Consider the following 17,519-nt stretch of genomic DNA (forward strand, 5'->3'; position numbering starts at 1 on the left):
CTTTAACAACTCTCAGTCGCTCTGTTTTTATTTTGTTAGCAGTTAGGCTTGAAAAGCCCAGAATTATCAGACAGTGGGACTTTAGCTATGTCTTTAACCGCATCAGGGCCAAGCATCTCGCTGACAATGGCTTTGCAGGCAGATAGTATTAATGTCTCTGCCACAGTCTGGGACTTTTTGGATTTAGCAATAAGTTCAGCAACAAGGTAACTGGCTTTAAGGGCTTTCTCATTTACCTTTGTAGTGTTTCTCACTACAGTTGCCTGTTTCTCTGTTTTCACAAAGGAGAACAAAACAGTCCATCGACTTGTTTTGAAGCGACGGGTGTTTCGTTTGGAATTAACGTTTAAGCTTGCTTGGCACCATAGCGCTGTTGGAGAGCTGCTCGTGTCACGTTCAAGAACTACTCGGATTTCTTGCCATCAGCCCCCTTGCTATGCTCGACAATGTGTTGGAATAAAACACAGTTTGATTGACAGTCGTCACATATGGATAAAATGGAAAGGACACTTTCGTGTATATCGACACCTGGCGAGTCTAATCAAATGATGTACAGTAGACGTGCTGGAGTCCACATTGTCGCGGACAGTAAGGTGGCTGATGGCTATAAATCTGAGCAGTTTTTGAACGTGACATGAGCAATACCTTGCTCATCTGCACACAACCGCAACCTTCGACTATGTTCAACGACGTAAAAAAAAAAAAAAAAAAAAGGAATAAAATGCGATATTGGATAATTTCTCGCAGCACACCTGACGATCGCTCATGGCAGACTAATGTGCTGCGGCACACTGGTTGAAAAACACTGCACTAAGGATGCTCATGTCACCAGGAGGTTATAGAGACCAACAAAGATATGACAGGTAGAACTCAGACACAAGCAGAAGATATTCAAGTGTGGGTATTCTGTGGGTTAACCAGTTACTAGGATTCCTTCCGCATTTCAAAAACATGCATGTTAAGTTCATTAAACGAGTTGTAGCATACACCTATAGTAGATTCTAAATTACTGAAATATTCATGTCAGTAGAATGTTGCCCACATTGGCCATGCAACTGGTTGGCAACCAGTCCAGTCCAGTCTTTAACCCAATAATCTGGGAAAGGCACCAACTAACTCATGATGACACTAATGAAAAGTGCTCAGTAGATCAAATTGATTGTGTTGTTAATGATGGCGTCGTTTGGACTACTTTGGCAAAGTTATGGTTGTTTCATCAAATTTCTAATTTAATTTATTGTTTTTAATATTTGTACTGGCCTGTTTGGGCAAGTGCCCGCAGTGTCTTGGTGGGCCAACGTAATTCTGTAATGGCCCTGCTTGTTCCTGCTAATATGAGCATTAGTCTTCAGTAATTCGGCTTGTAAAGCGCTTTTCTACCTTCAAGGTACTCAAAGCACTTTGACACGGTCTCCGCATTCACCTCCGGATGATGCAGCATCAGGAGCAACAGGGGGTACCACTTGAGCCATTCCACCCCCTCTAGTGTGCATTACTGAGGGGCACTGTTAGTGTTGTGGTTCAGAGATCAGTGGCAAGATCAGTTGAAGTGAAGTCAAGTGAAGTTTGTCTGCCTTTTGCCAATAGTTTAGTGATCCGAACAGCATAGGGATGGATAGAAAACGTAAGGACATGCATTCTGCCATTGCCAAGATTTCAATTTCAAAGAGCATCAGAAAAAAATATTTGTAGTATTGTACTTTCTACATTAGCGGTGGTTGTAGTTTACTGCGGTGTGGATCTGGAATGCTTCACACTAAAAGCTGTTGATAACATTTTGCTTACCTAATTTAGTTAAACAAGAGGGGCAAAATGTTACTTCTAAAACCACAAGAATAAACATTTTAAAACTAAAAGCTCATCAGAACTAAGCCTTGTTATCTTTGCAAAGGCAGAGGTTTAGGATGAAACTTTTGCATCAAGTGATGAAAAAAATAGCTGAATGCTCTATAAAAGTAATGCCTTCAGAGCAATAAAATGGGGATGCAACTACAAGGGTTATGTTTTGAGAATGAAAACTTAAACAACAAGAACAAAAATAAATACATAAAAGCTAAACCAAAAACCTCCTCAATTAAGTAGTACAAATTGCATTAAGAAACATTATATTGTATTACAGTAGCTGAAGAGTCAGGCATGTTACATACCACGTACTTAGCACCTGAAACGCATATGGTCATTTTTGTAACCTTTGAACTGTAAACTGCTAATTTTTTCCCTAATTTTGAACACTGTGGTTTATAGTCCAGTGTGACTTTTACATATATGAAGAAATAAGCAAATAATCAATAATAATCTTGTTAAATTTGATGTGTGATGCTTATAGTTAATAAATTACAGTATATTTAATGTTTAACATTTAATGTACATTTAAATAGAATGTTAAACAAATAAAAAACAAGACATAATCAATAAATCAAAATTGGGACTCCATATTGTAAATTCAGCTTTAAGGCACTACACTAGGACGGATAATGGCCTTAAACGTGTAATTTGTTAGACTATACAGTAAGGCTAGGTTCATACTACAGGTCTTAATGCACAAGTCCGATTTTTTGTCATATCCGTTTTTTTGGCGCGCCCGTTCAGACTGCCTTTGTCCATTGAGACCATTGAATTATTACGCATGCACACTAATTTGCAGTCCGAAACACGCTGAGCAAGAAGACCCACATGCACAGAAGCATCAAAACAAATGACCACACATGCTGGCTGTCATTCGTCATTCCAGGGATATCATATTTTACTTTTATAAAAGAGGACACAAATAACAGACATGAATAATCCCTGTTTAGGTTTATATTCAAACTTTACATGGATCGATAGTAAGGATGTCTCGATCGGGTCCGATCACGTCATTTTCAAAGTATCGGAATCTGCAAAAAAATATCGGACATGCCTTTTTTTAATATATATATATTTTTTGATTAAATCGTTTTCTAAGTGTATTTAACGTTACAGACTAAATGTCTTAGAGTCTTTAGTTTTGGCTTAAAGTAGGGCTGTCAAATTTATCGCGTTAACGGCGGTAATTAATTTTTTAAAAAATTATTTACGTTAAAATATTTAACGCAATTAACGCATGCGCTGCACAACCCACTCACGCATTGTCGCGTTCAATCTATAATGGCGCCGTTTTACCTAAATATAGAGTTAAAAGGCAGCGTTAAATGAGAAGAGTGAATTTTGGCAGTCTTTGAAGCCTTTTTGTAATTGGCTAAAGCTTTGAAATCCCTCTCTCAACAATTAGAATTATCGTGGGAAGCAGTATGGGGAAGAAAGTTGATCTTTTTCTTAACACCTTATGTTATTTCCCAAGATATATGAATTGGTGCCACTACTCACAGTCATGTTTGCACTTCCCATCATGCATTTGGGCAGAAAAGTTAAATGGCTACAGTATCATTTACTGAAAGCTCAACAAATACACTAGATGGCAATATTTAGTCACAATATACAAAGTCACATTTATCCTTTAAGAATTACAAGTCTTTCTATCCATGGATCCCTCTCACAGAAAGAATGTTAATAATGTAAATGCCATATTGAGGATTTATTGTCATAATAAACAAATACAGTACATATGTACTGTATGTTGAATCTATATATTCGTCCGAGTTTTATTCATTTTTTTCTTAATGCATTGCCAAAATGTATATGATCGGGAAAAATTATCAGGAATGACTAGAATTGAATCGGGAGCAAAAAAAAAAAAAGCAATCGGGTCGGGAAATATCGGGAACGGCAGATACTCAAAATAAAACGATCGGGATCGGATCGGGAGCAAAAAAACATGATCGGAACAACCCTAATCGATAGCATGCATGCACTGTCCATGCATGTCACACACACATACTGGCAGTTTGCTCTGACTCTCGGCCGTATAAGCAATGTTGAAATATTGCTCATAAAGAGCAGAGAGAAAACCGATGCTGATCCTCAACGCATTTTAATTTTTTTATGACAGTTGTCAAGCCCGGCCCTTCCCCAAAAGCCGTGTTCAATGCAAGCTAGCAGCTAATAATGCACAGCTGCACCGCTACAGTCGCGTCTCTCTCGCTCTTTGATGACGTAATTGCTGCATGAATTCCGATTTGGGAGACTTGACAGTACAGACCGCCACGACATTCTTGAAAAATGTGGCCCAGATCGGATTTGAACCACATACGAAAGTGACCCAGATCCGATTTGAAATGGTCCAGTTCTATGCGACTCGTCACGTTCAGACCATCAAGTTAATGCCTCACTCGAGTCAGAAAAACACGAAAAAATCGGATTCATGCATTAAGACCTGTAGTATGAACGTAGCCTAACATACCTTTTGTCCGGACATTTTATTACACAACATACATGATTTGACGAACGGCGCCAAAACCACCAAGCATAGCCAGGCTATCCGTATAATAATTAGATACAAAGGAAGTGATGCTACGGAGCACGCCATCGCCATTATGCATTACGGAATTGGAAACAATGGAGCCGAATTGTACAGATGCGGCTTTCTTGCTCCTCCCTTTACAACTGAAAGAACTTGTAAATTTTACGCTTGAATATGTCCGGAAAAGACATTGATAAACGCTAAAAAATTATAAGCTTCTGGTTCAGAGGTGACCCTTGAAGACGATGACATCACACATGACTTCATTAGAGCTGTCCTGACTAGTCGAAATAGTCGACGTCATTGATGACGTAAATCCGTCGACGAGCACAACATCCCGTCGACGGCTAATGAAGGGTTTAAAAAATATATGCGTGGAAAGTTCAGAATGTCGGACGCTCTGTATGCAAGCGGTGAAAGCGGCACAAAGCCAAAAAAGCGCACCAGAGTGTCCAAAACATTGACTTATTTAAAAAAAACAAAGGAGGGTATACTCTTGTGTCCTGTCTCTTCAATGCCCAGCTTGGCTGCACGTCGGCCGTGAATAAACACCTAAAGCGCCGTCACCCAGTTTGTAAATCAATCTAACTAACTAACGACATGTTTTATTGAAGTTGCTAAGCCTGTCGCGATATGCAATGGATCCATTTATCGTGCGGCAAATAAAAATGAGGGCGGTAGTTTTCACGGCAGCTTTTTATGCTGCGCGCGTGCGTGCGTGCGTACTGATGGCATATGAGACACCAGTTACTTTCTCTTATCAACACGCTGTAGAATTAAAGTTCAAACATACAAAATAAGAAAACACATCTATATTAAACACTGTAAAGTTAGCACCGCTACACTGAGGTGAATGGGGGAAAAAGGCAACCTACTTTAGCCTGCTATAAAACATTGGCAGTCGTCTCGTGAAAGCAAACTTGCGGTTAAAGGGTGACACTTCAAACATGAAAAATCGCTGGTTAACAGCATTTGAAAACGAAAAAAATGACCCAAAAAATCTACACTACATGCAATGACAAAAAGTACTTTTTTGTGAAGTGTAAAGCTAAAGTTAGCGGTTTAGCGAACTTACTTCCGGTGAACATTTCAAAAATAAAAGCATGTCACGTTCGTCATATTAATAGCGATTTCTGGAGTTAATCCCACATACTTCCGAATTCAGATTCTTCACTAAGAATACCTTTAAAATGACAACCTTTATGAAAAATCTGATTGGCAATGAATAATTATCATAATTATTATTGTGCTATTATATATAGTACTGTACTATACTATAATATTAATGCTAGGTGTTTTTTTAAGAATTGTTTTGAATCATGTTGGAAAGGCGAAGTCAGTGTTCTGAATCTGTTTACATTCCATTCTTTTGCACTAGTTAATTCTATCAGCATTTGAACTCATTGTTTATTTGTACTTTAATAAATAATTTAAGCGTTCCAATATGTATTTGTGAATTGATATGCGTCAACAAAAATTTCATTGCTAAATTAGTAAAAAAAAAAATATATATATATTTTTTTTAATTATTAGATTAGTCGACTAATCGTAAAAATAGTCGGCTGACTAATCGGGAGGAAATTAGTCGTTTGGGACAGCCCTAGACTTCATGCTCTTTTTTGTGCAGGTCTAGTCTGCGCAAATGCAGGCATTCCTTGCAGAAGCATGCTGTTTATAAACGCACCTTAAACGTAATGCGGACAGACATCAAATATTGTCCGGATTACAAGAATTACAAAATGATCTATCCTAGTATAGACGTAGCCTAAGCCTCAATCAAAAACAGGTGTTTGATGACGCCCTGTTACACCATCGTTACAGGTTATTAAAAGTTTAATGGCCCAATATAAGTGCTGGGGATGTTAATGCCTGGATACTATTCTAGAGAATCTGATAAGCACTGAATAAGGATACATGCCTTCATTGGTTGCATCAGGCCTGGGGGCTTGGGAGTTTTGACCTCTGCCACTCCCACTGGATTTTGGCACAAGGGACTGTTTGGCTGGACCCCTGCAATGCGCACAGTCAGATCCCAGGCAGAATCCCTATCGGTGATATAATCCTTATTTTAGATGGGCACCCCTTGTCCTGTACCAAGATAGCATGTACAGTGCATATAAAAACTACACACTGCTGTTCAAGCACCGGGTTTTCATGAGCTAAAAAAACGAGACCAAGATCAAGACTTCAAAATATTATCCTCCATTGATGAAACCAAGTCAATTGACATTTAAAAAAATAGTGAGGGGAAGTAAAAATAAACAACTGTGCAAGACCATTGCATGTGTTCAGCTTCTTACCCGAGCATGTCAATGTGGTCAAAATAACCACCTAGATTTAAACGCACATTTGATGTGAGTCCGCGCACACCTCATTTTAACTCCAACAAAGGATCAGCTGTTGTAGTAGGCTTTTCCTGACATTTAGCATCAGGTGTTTTTCCCGAAATGGTTGAATTCCCTCCACCTCCACTAATGGCGAAGTTCCATGTGAAAAATAAAGCCATTGTGTTTAATGTAGTTTTAGTGATATTTTAATGATGAGCACTGTTGTGATTAGGGTTGTTCCGATCATGTTTTTTTGCTCCCGATCTGATCCCGATCGTTTTAGTTTGAGTATCTGCCGATCCCGATATTTCCTGATCCGATTGCTTTTTTTTTTTTGCTCCTGATTCAGTTCCAATCATTCCCGATAATTTTTCCCGATCATATACATTTTGGCAATGCATTAAGAAAAAAATGAATAAAACTCGGACGAATATATACATTCAACATACAGTACATAAGTACTGTATTTGTTTATTATGACAATAAATCATCAAGATGGCATTTACATTATTAACATTCTTTCTGTGAGAGGGATCCACGCATAGAAAGACTTGTAATTCTTAAAGGATAAATGTGACTTTGTATATTGTGACTAAATATTGCCATCTAGTGTATTTGTTGAGCTTTCAGTAAATGATACTGTAGCCATTTAACTTCTGCCCAAATGCATGATGGGAAATGCAACCATGACTGTGCGTAGTGGTACCAATTGATACATCTTCTCTGCGTTGGGAAATAACATAGGGTGTTAAGAAAAACATCAACTACTATCTTTCTTCCCCACATTGCTTCCCACGACATTTCTAATTGTTGAGAGAGGAATTGTAAGCCTTTAGCCAATTAAAAAAAGGCTTCAAAGGCTGCCAAAATTCTCTACTCATTTTACGTTGCCTTTTAGCTCTATGTATATGTAAAACGGTGCCATTATAGATTGAACGCGACAATGCGTGAGTGGGTAATGCAGCGCATGCGTTAATTGCGTGAAATATTTTAATGTTATTACTGCCGTTAACGCGATAAATTTGATAGCCCTACTTTAAGCCAAAACTAAAGACTCTGGATGAGTGTAAGACATATTGTCTGTAAAGTTAAATACAATTAGAAAACGATTTAATTAAAAAAAATATATATATACTATTGGATGAGTGTAAAACATAACGTTACATAACGTTAAATACAATTAGAAAACAATTTAATTAAAAAAAAAAAATATATATATATATATATATATATATATACTATATATCAAAAAAGGCATGTCCGATATTTTTTTGCCGATTCCGATACTTTGAAAATGACGTGATCGATCGGGACATCTTTAGTTGTGATTATCGTATTTTTCGCACTATAAGTTGCATTTTTTTTCATAGTTTGGCTGGGGGTGCGACTTATACTTACGAGCGACTTATGTGTGAAATTATTAACACATTATGATATCACTTCACATGTTATTTGGGTGTTTTGGGGTGACTCTGATGGTTTGGTAAAATTGTTAGCATGTTCTTTATGATATAGTCATCTGAATAACTTAATAGCTATTGCCACGTTCGCATTCTGCCTTTGGCAATGTGTGTTCAATTGTATTATTGACTTTTTTATATTGAAATGCTTGCTTTTAATTTGTGGCACTTTCACGCCCACGTGAGGGCGCACTCGCACTTGTTTACGTGAAGAAGACCGCTCACACGCTAGAAGAAGACGGACAGCTACGCAGCTTGAGTGAGTGGGTGAGTTAGCGAGAGAGAAACACGGCTGCAAACCTACGTTCGTTGTTTATGCTTGTAAAATATCTCTACAGAGGCAACGCCTGTGTGTATCATCTTTTCTGTTGTTGTTGTGTGTTTTCCACCCGCGATCGGACACTTAAAGCCAGTTGTGTGGTTGTTTGAACGATGTGATAATGCTAGCAAAGGCATGCTAACCGTTTGTGTCATTGCTGTAACAGCACCCAATTATCATTTATTTACGTTGATGCTAACCTGTTTGGTATCGAGGACGAAATTGATTCCGCAAATTATATAATAATACTGACGTCAAGCATCGTCATTTGGGAGTTTAGCTCGCAGTATATCCAGGACCGAGCCGTAGCGTCCTGGTGAGGACAGTATATTAGCATATCGTTGTTCATGCACGGTACACTTATTCAGCATGTTGTTCTCTATTGTATTTTTATATTAAATTGCCTTTCAAGATGACAGATCTTTTCTATGTGTTGGATTTTATCAAGTAAATGTCCTCCAAAATGCGACTTATACTCCGGTGCGACATATATGTTTTTTTTCTCTTCGTTGGGCATTTTATGGGTGGTGTGACTTATACTCAGGTGCGACTTGTAGTCCGAAAAATATGGTATGCTTACTTTTGGAATTCTAGTCAAGAGGTTATCTCTTGGTTTCTCTGGAATATAACACATCAGTGGAAGAAAAATGGATTGCATTGTTTGGCTTCAAACACTGGAAGCGCTGGTGAGGTAGAAAAGGTAGAAAGATGTTTGTCCCAAATCTAAAAACAAGTGTCCGATAATGCATTGCGCTCAACGGTGGAGGTTCTGCTGAAATCGTCCTTATGAATGACTGGATGTGGGCTAAGAGAAAAGAGACACTCCATTAAGTGATTTCCATGTTTGCAAAGCAATTTAAGACCTGAGGTATGCTAAATTGATCAGGCTAATCAGCTTTTAATTGCCCCTCTGCCCCGCTTTGATGAATGACTTGCTTATCCAAACATGTTTGGATCCTTTTTCAAGCAATCTTTGTTGGTTATCCGCTTCATCACTCATTGAGAATGACAGCACAATGGAGACGGCACCAGAGGCTATTGGGTCATAAATGTGTCCCTATCTGATCACTGGGGCTTAATGGCTTTCCACATTTTTGTCAGGATGAGGTCATTAAGGAATAATTAAGCCCTAAAACAAAGAAGTCATTCTGGGAGGGGAAAAGAAGCAGGTTCCCCTTTCTCGTCGGAGTTACTCAAAGCTGAGAAATAGTGCGACTGCGTAACATTTGGCCTTTTCAGAGTGAGTTGTGACGTACCCCAAAAGAGAAGAAACGATGTGAAGGATTAGGAGACAACCAGCCAGTAAAACTCTTGGCTTGTTCACACCGTGGGAAACGCTAGCTCCCGGGAGGTGCTGACCGCCTGGCGTAAAAGAAGTGTGTGGCGAGTCAGGCCCGCTGATAAACGAGGCCATCCTCATTCCGGTGCTGAGCAATGCACCTCTGTGTAAAGATCACGTTCCCTGGATTAGCCTGTGTGCCAACTCGGGTTGACTATATCGCGATATACAATACGATAGAGTGGAGAATGGTGGTGAGTGGAAAGGGCAAACTCCAAAGAGAATGACTTGAAAAATGATGTAAAGATTTGTACTCAGTGGCCATGATAAAGTTATTTCATACACATCACATGCAACAATCTGTGATATAGGCTAGCTATTATAACACCCTACTCCTTCCCTATGGAATTAGTTTTTACCTCTACACCCGTTGTTGAAGGTTTTGAGACACTTCCATGTTCAGTAGGATGAGAGTGTCTCAAAACGTACGACCACAGGTGTATTACTGCATCTTACGGAGTCACGAAGCAGAGCAGCTTTATCATTCAAGATCAATGGAGAAAGAATATTTGAAACACAATGATTGTGTCCGGAGTGTAGTCCTACCCCCCCCCGACAGCAGCTAAACATCCTCCCTTTGTCAGTACAATCCAGTTCAGCACCCACTGCTGAACAGCAACCTTTTTGTCACACCAATTTTACCCCTTTTTTTTTGGGCTGGGAAACGTGGAAACTGGTCATCCACCCTGCTCCTAACTCTTGCCCTACATCCTCATGACAAAGGGGCTTCCGTTTTCTTTAGGTAGAATCCCCTGATTAAAGTTAACTAGCCAGAGATAGTGATTTACAAAATAAAGGTAAACATCTACTTCTCCTGACTACATATAAATCATTGATACTCTTTAAGTTGCATCAGTAGACTACACTCACATTGCAGTGGTCTGTTTGGCACAGTGTTTACGCTGAGTACCCTTCTGTATGCACATTCACCCTTTTTTTAATGTCAAATGGAGACGTGCCGATTACTGGTTTCGTGGTATGAAAACGTCAAGGTTTCAAAAACCGCAAAAATTTTCCCTCATACCGTCCCTGAGGTATTAACTATTTTTTTGTGTCCCAAAAATGCATGGAGAAATCCCTTGCTTGCAGTTGTGGGGCTCAACCCTCCTTCACCGGTTGTTGCTCAGTGTCAGTGGGTCAGCTGTGCGACACGATGGCTGGAGGAGGTGAAACTCCTGAAATTTTTTCCCCCCTTGAAGAAATAGAAATCACTGGTATGGCACTACTTCGGCTACAGAAAAGTTAGACGACCGCGGCTTAGAGGAGGAGGGCCAACCGACATGTAAAACATGTTTGTGGAGGGTGGCTGCCGAGGAGACAATACCTCCAATAGGATTTTGCAGTTACACAAAATTAAAGGTTAGTAAACACTGTCATGAAGGTTTCCCACCAGCTACGAGAGTTAACTTCAGCGTGTTTAGTCTGTCTAGTGGTGGTAAAACGCAGTGTTTTTTTCTCGCTGGCAACTGTCTGTCTTGAGAAAGAGAGTGTATGTATAATGTAAACATGATACGAGTCATACACACGTGCTTTTATGGAAGATAATTCAAATATTTTTGTTCTGATTGTAATGATGTTGAGCTGTGGCTGTGGGTTTAGGCTCACCTAAATGACTTCATCTATTTTAATTTTATTTAGAATATATATACAGTACTGTGCAAAAGTAGGTAAAATAGTAGGTAATATATATATACTGTATATATATATGTATATATATATATATATATATATATATATATATATATATATATATATATATATATATATATATATATATGTATATCTATATATACAGTGGGGCAAATAAGTATTTAGTCAACCACTAATTGTGTAAGTTCTCCCACTTGGAAATATTAGGCCTGTAATTGTCAACATGGGTAAACATGAGAGACAGAATGTGGAAAAAACCCAGAAAATCACATTGTTTGATTTTTAAAGAATTTATTTGCAAATCATGGTGGAAAATAAGTGGTCAATACCAAAAGTTCATCTCAATACTTTGTTATGTACCCTTTGTTGGCAGTAACGGAGGCCAAACGTTTTCTGTAACTCTTCACAAGCTTTTCACACACTGTTGCTGGTATTCTGGCCTATTCCTCCATGCAGACCTCCTCTAGAGCAGTGATGTTTTGGGGCTGTCGTTGGGCAACACGGACTTTCAACTCCCTCCACAGATTTTCTATGGGGTTGGGATCTGGAGACTGGCTAGGCCACTCCAGGACCTTGAAATGCTTCTTATGAAGCCACTCCTTTGTTGCCCTGGCTGTGTGTTTGGGATTATTGTCATGCTGAAAGACCCAGCCACGTCTCATCTTCAATGCCCTTGCTGATGGAAGGAGATTTTCACTCAAAATCTCTCGATACATGGCCCCATTCATTCTTTCCTTTACACAGATCAGTCGTCCTGGTCCCTTTGCAGAAAAATATCCCCAAAGCATGATGTTTCCACCCCAATGCTTCACAGTGGGTATGGCGTTCTTCGGATGCAATTCAGTATTCTTTCTCCTCCAAACACGAGAACCTGTGTTTCTCCCAAAAAGTTCTATTTTGGTTTCATCTGACCATAACACATTCTCCCAGTCCTCTTCTGGATCATCCAATTGCTCTCTAGCGAACCGCAGACGGGCCTGGACGTGTACTGGCTTCAGCAGGGGGACACGTCTAGCAATGCAGGATTTGAGTCCCTGGCGGCGCGTTGTGTTACTGATAGTAGCCTTTGTTACTGTGGTCCCAGCTCTCTGTAGGTCATTCACTAGGTCCCCCCGTGTGGTTCTGGGAATTTTGCTCACCGTTCTTGTTATCATTTTGACGCCATGGGGTGAGATCTTGCATGGAGCCCCAGATCGAGGGAGATTATCAGTGGTCTTATATGTCTTCCATTTTCTAATAATTGCTCCCACAGTTGATTTCTTTACACCAAGCGTTTTACCTATTGCAGATTCAGTCTTCCCAGCCTGGTGCAGGTCTACAATTTTGTCTCTGGTGTCCTTCGACAGCTCTTTGGTCTTGGCCATAGTGGAGTTTGGAGTGTGACTGACTGAGGTTGTGGACAGGTGTCTTTTATACCGATAATGAGTTAAACAGGTGCCATTAATACAGGTAACGAGTGGAGCCTCTTTAGACCTCGTTAGAAGAAGTTAAACCTCTTTGACAGCCAGAAATTTTGCTTGTTTGTAGGTGACCAAGTTATTTTCCACTGTAATTTGGAAATAAATTCTTTAAAAATCAAACAATGATATTTTCTTGTTTTTTTTCCCACATTCTGTCTGTCTGTCAATGGGTTTACCCATTTTGACAATTACAGGCCTCTCTAATCTTTTCAAGTAGGAGAACTTGCACAATTGGTGGTTGACTAAATACTTATTTGACCCACTGTAAATGTATTTGAACTTAACATTAAACTTAACATCAGATATCTCAAATAAACAGATTTTCGAGCTGTAATTGCAATACCGTGATATCGTGAAACTGCGATAATTTGGCTTAAGGTTATAATACCGGCACATGCCTAGTCATATCACATCCGCCTCACAGTCGATTAGTCCTCCTATGCAGTTTTGTAAGTTTTCCACTCCAATTTCCGCCATGTTTTAAAACATGGACGTTAGTTTAATTAAAGATTCTAAATTGCCCATCTGTGAGTCAATTCCAGGGCCCATTCCTGCATACAAGCAAAGCATGTTTTCTGGATGATCATGCAGCTCTGTGTGTTACCTTGCAATTTGTTTCCATCAGCGTCATGTTTACATAAGTGCAGCGCTCGACATTTGTAGTACTCGAGGCACGTGGCGCTTTCGAGGATTCCTGTCACAATTCCTGACATCCCTCCCACCAATCCCCCACTCTTTGAAAGACGTAAAGATACACAGTCACATTTTCCATGTCCAATTTGTACCCCAGGCTATGGAATAACAGCACTAAGGAAACATTCCAGCATGTGATATCCTGTTTAAGTGTCCGCATGAAATGGGCATGCAAACAGCATTGTGCCTCATGGCTGAATGAGCTAAGAAGCTTTGCGAGGGCTTGAGCTGCCAAATCAATATTAGCATTCCTCTGTCCGTGTATGATGATGATGTCACACCTGTGAAGTGTACTGAACAGTCAAAACTGTGGCAGATAAGAATCTTGGCGTATGTTACAGTAACTCCTCGAGTATAATGCAGTTTTTGGAGAATTTTTGGGATCTTTTAGAACACCCCTATTCATCTGAAGAGTGATGTATTATAGAAATAAAAAAAAAAAAAAAGCTTTTAAAGTGTGATCTAGGTGGAGGGGTTAACTTATTATTAAGGGTGTAACGGTACATGTATTTGTATTGAACCGCTTCGGTACGTGGCGCTCCTTTCGGAACAGTGGCGTACCGAACAAGTTTCTGACGTAATGTAACCCTTACTTTTCGAGGCTGTGAGTCAATCAGGTTTGTGTAGATTATATTTGCTCCGTCTTCTCTACTATAATGAGGGCCAACACGGTAGAACAGTATAACCCAGAAACGTCAAAGGCGCGACAACCGCGAGAACACAGTGAAACGCGGGCGTTAAAGTCAATCAGCCAATGCACACCAGTCACAGTGCGGCCGCGTGTTAGACCTGTCCCAGAAGCGGCTCAACACGACGCACGCGAAAAGAACGGCAGAGTTTATTATTTGACGCGAGATGTGACCCTCCTGCTTCAATACTACTACCGGTAGCTAGGATCGGGCAGACCGGAAGTCACTCGTGTAAAAATACGGTGGATCCGGTCGATTCTCAAACTAATATGCAATCCTAACCCACTTTTTGAGTCCATCAGAGCTCTTGAGTTGTAGATCGGGGCACAGTTGACTTGTCTTTGATGATTTACTGCTGTCTTCTCTGCAATAGTAATAACCAACACGGCCCCGTGTTCAATACAAAACTCTCCTACCACAACAAAACAAGTGGGAACTAATATTCACATAGGAACTAAAGTTATACAACATAAAATATACAATCTAAACGAATACTACATCACATTTGTAAAATATAAACACAGAATAAAATAAATAATAGCCCATTTAAATAAAATAAATTGAAATGAGCTAAAACACCTGTAAGTAAATAATATGAATACACACATCCTGCTTGCACAATTAAATGTATTAATTTCTGTGTGGCGCTTGAAGTTGAGAAAATCCACCAATAAAGCTTTTGAAAACCGTTCATAAGAAAAAAAAAAGATTCATTGAGGCATTTCATTTGTAAAAAATACATGTTAAAATCTTAGTCATTGGGATTGCTTTTCTCTTTAGCACAGGACTTCTTTTTTCTTCTTTCTTTCAGAAAGAAAGCTGACCAATACGCGGGGTCTGAAAGGCAAATTGTTGTTGGATTATCTTTAAATACCCGCCACTTTTTGAGCAGAATTCTAGCTTTGTATAGGCTAATGTTCTTATTGTTGAAAGCACAAAGGTGTGTAATAAACAACTCGCACATTTATATTTTGCATTTTGTTTTCTTACTGTAACGAAAATTAACCGAACCGTGACCTCAAAACCAAGGTACGTACCGAACCGAGATTTTTGTGTACCGTTACATCCCTACTTATTATTATATGCTAAAATTCTGAACTTGTAGTTGTTCCAGTTTTTCTGCTTGTGCCTCTAATAAATTCAACTTGCCCTTTCTTGTAATGCTCCAGATTGGCACTTTCACAACACCAGACGGCGAATACTTCTTGGAGCCTCTCCTGAGCGCCGAGGGGGAAGAAGAATACGACGACGAGCATCACAAACCCCATCTGGTCTATCGTCACGAGAGGAAGCGCAACAGCTCCAGCGAAAGAGAGCCTTGTTTGACCTCAGGTAACAGACAGCAGACTAATTGTCTTGCCTGTAACTGCTGCTTAGCTGACTTACACCCTCATGACCAAAATTATACCCAATCGCAATTTTACTTCAATTACGGTGGTTTTCGTTCTGAAACTCAGTCACTTTAATTAGTAAAAGCGAGTGCTTGAGTGCAGTTTGTGGCTCTGCCAAAGTTCTTTATACAGTATAGGTGCAGAAGTCTGAAAATCTATTAAATTGTGATGACATGAAGAACAATTCCCCTGAATGTGAACTACAGAGGCTTTTGGAAACAGAGGTCACATTGCGGCTCTGATTTTGAAGGCCTTGCAGGTGTGGTATCTCTCCGCCTTTAGCATTTCTCACCAGTCTTAGTGCTATAAATGTCTGGTGCCCTTTTTCAGATCTTGATTAATCATTCAAAACTAATGACGATAGTTTTATAATGAGTTCTATTCAGCCATTGTGGCCGATGTTGAAAATTGTTGTCAGACACTTGCGTAATTAAATGTGCAAATTTCAGCTAGGTTAACCTCTTTTTGGGTGGTGAAGGGCTCTTGAAGAGAGGGTGACCGAGTGGAGTTCAGTTGCCGTTGTCATCCCAGCAAGAAGCTCAGTGGGCGGCCTTTGTGGGAGGGATGCAATAAATCTTGTGTGTGCAAGCTGCTTTGTTGGCTTGTTGTCTCGAACTGGGCCATTGTTGAACGGTGGTGGCCATTGTGTGCGATGACAATTTAAAGAACTTGGACTGACCTTCTTCATATGCTTTGGCGTTTCTGCTACTTAGCCTGTGTGCGGTAAACAGAGACAAGAAATGTGGAGGGTCTCTGTTAGATCGGTGTTGGCTAACCGAGCCTCACAATGTCCAATTTTATCTGCCTTGAAAAAGACTTTCTAATCATTTATCACTTACAGGGTACCCGCGGATTATTGAAAGTATTAAAAAAAAGCATTGAATTTAGTTTTCCATTATTAAGGGTGTTAAAAGTATTAAATTAGATGTCATAAGTCTGGAATTTTTTCATCGTGGGTTTAATTTTGAAGAACATCTCAGTGCAACCTAAATTATATCCGTGACAAAGTTTTTTTTTTTTTTTAAATCCATAACGAAGATGACGCGTAGAATTTTTACGATGCACTGCACTACAAATCATAATGCACCTCGTGCGTGCGCGCTGTTAGCATCATTAGCATCAACATCACAACAGCAGGCAATCGCACAGTACTGTGTGCTAACGTAAGGAACTGCTCAGATGCCTTAGTTGTTATGTTCGATGAAACCCTCAACAAGAGAACCAAGTCCAAACAGTTGGACCAGCATGTTAGGTATAGGATCGGCGACCAAGTCACATAGATACTTTGGGTCGCAGTTTATGGGTCATGCGAAGGCAGTGGACCTGCTTAACATTTCAAAGTAAGTTGCCAATTTCTCCAATTAAAATGTGTTAGATGCAATAATGTATTTCTGCACGGTTTGCCTTTCGAATGAATGTGAATTTCGTAGTTTTAACTCAAGAGTTAGCCATGTTAAATGGGGTATTGGCAGGTGCACTAGCCTTAGCATGGATAAACCGGAGTCGTAGATCCACCATCACCCTCAGATACACAACACGGTTGACACTATTATTGGAACGAGTGCGGGGTAACGTTGATCTGAATAACATGGCATGGTGATAGGCAAATTATAATGTAGGTGATAGTAAAACACCTCCTGGTATATTTAAATGTTTTTCTTGATTGAATAAGAGTATGGATTAAGAAGTGTCTTCAATAGCTAACAAAGGATTAACATGTGTTTTGTATACTTCTTGTAATGTGATTAGAAAAAAACAATTACCAAGGGAAATGGTCATGTGTAGCTTTTTTATTTTGTGGTAATTAATGGTA

General features: G+C 39.6%; 1 protein-coding gene across 4 annotated transcripts in view; it reads left to right on the forward strand.

Annotated features, from left to right (window-relative positions):
* LOC130916739 (A disintegrin and metalloproteinase with thrombospondin motifs 20) overlaps positions 1 to 17,519 on the forward strand; it is a 301,389-nt gene that overhangs the window by 69,468 nt on the left and 214,402 nt on the right. For 2 of the 4 annotated variants that reach the window (XM_057837672.1, XM_057837673.1), the window contains exon 3: positions 15,485 to 15,647. The exons of the other annotated variants lie outside the window; for them this stretch is intronic. In XM_057837672.1, coding sequence (XP_057693655.1) covers positions 15,485 to 15,647 — 163 coding nt within the window. The remainder of the gene's footprint in view (positions 1 to 15,484; positions 15,648 to 17,519) is intronic. 4 annotated transcript variants of the gene reach the window in all.

Source organism: Corythoichthys intestinalis, chromosome 5 (genome assembly GCF_030265065.1).
Source record: "Corythoichthys intestinalis isolate RoL2023-P3 chromosome 5, ASM3026506v1, whole genome shotgun sequence".
Lineage (NCBI taxonomy): Eukaryota > Metazoa > Chordata > Actinopteri > Syngnathiformes > Syngnathidae > Corythoichthys > Corythoichthys intestinalis.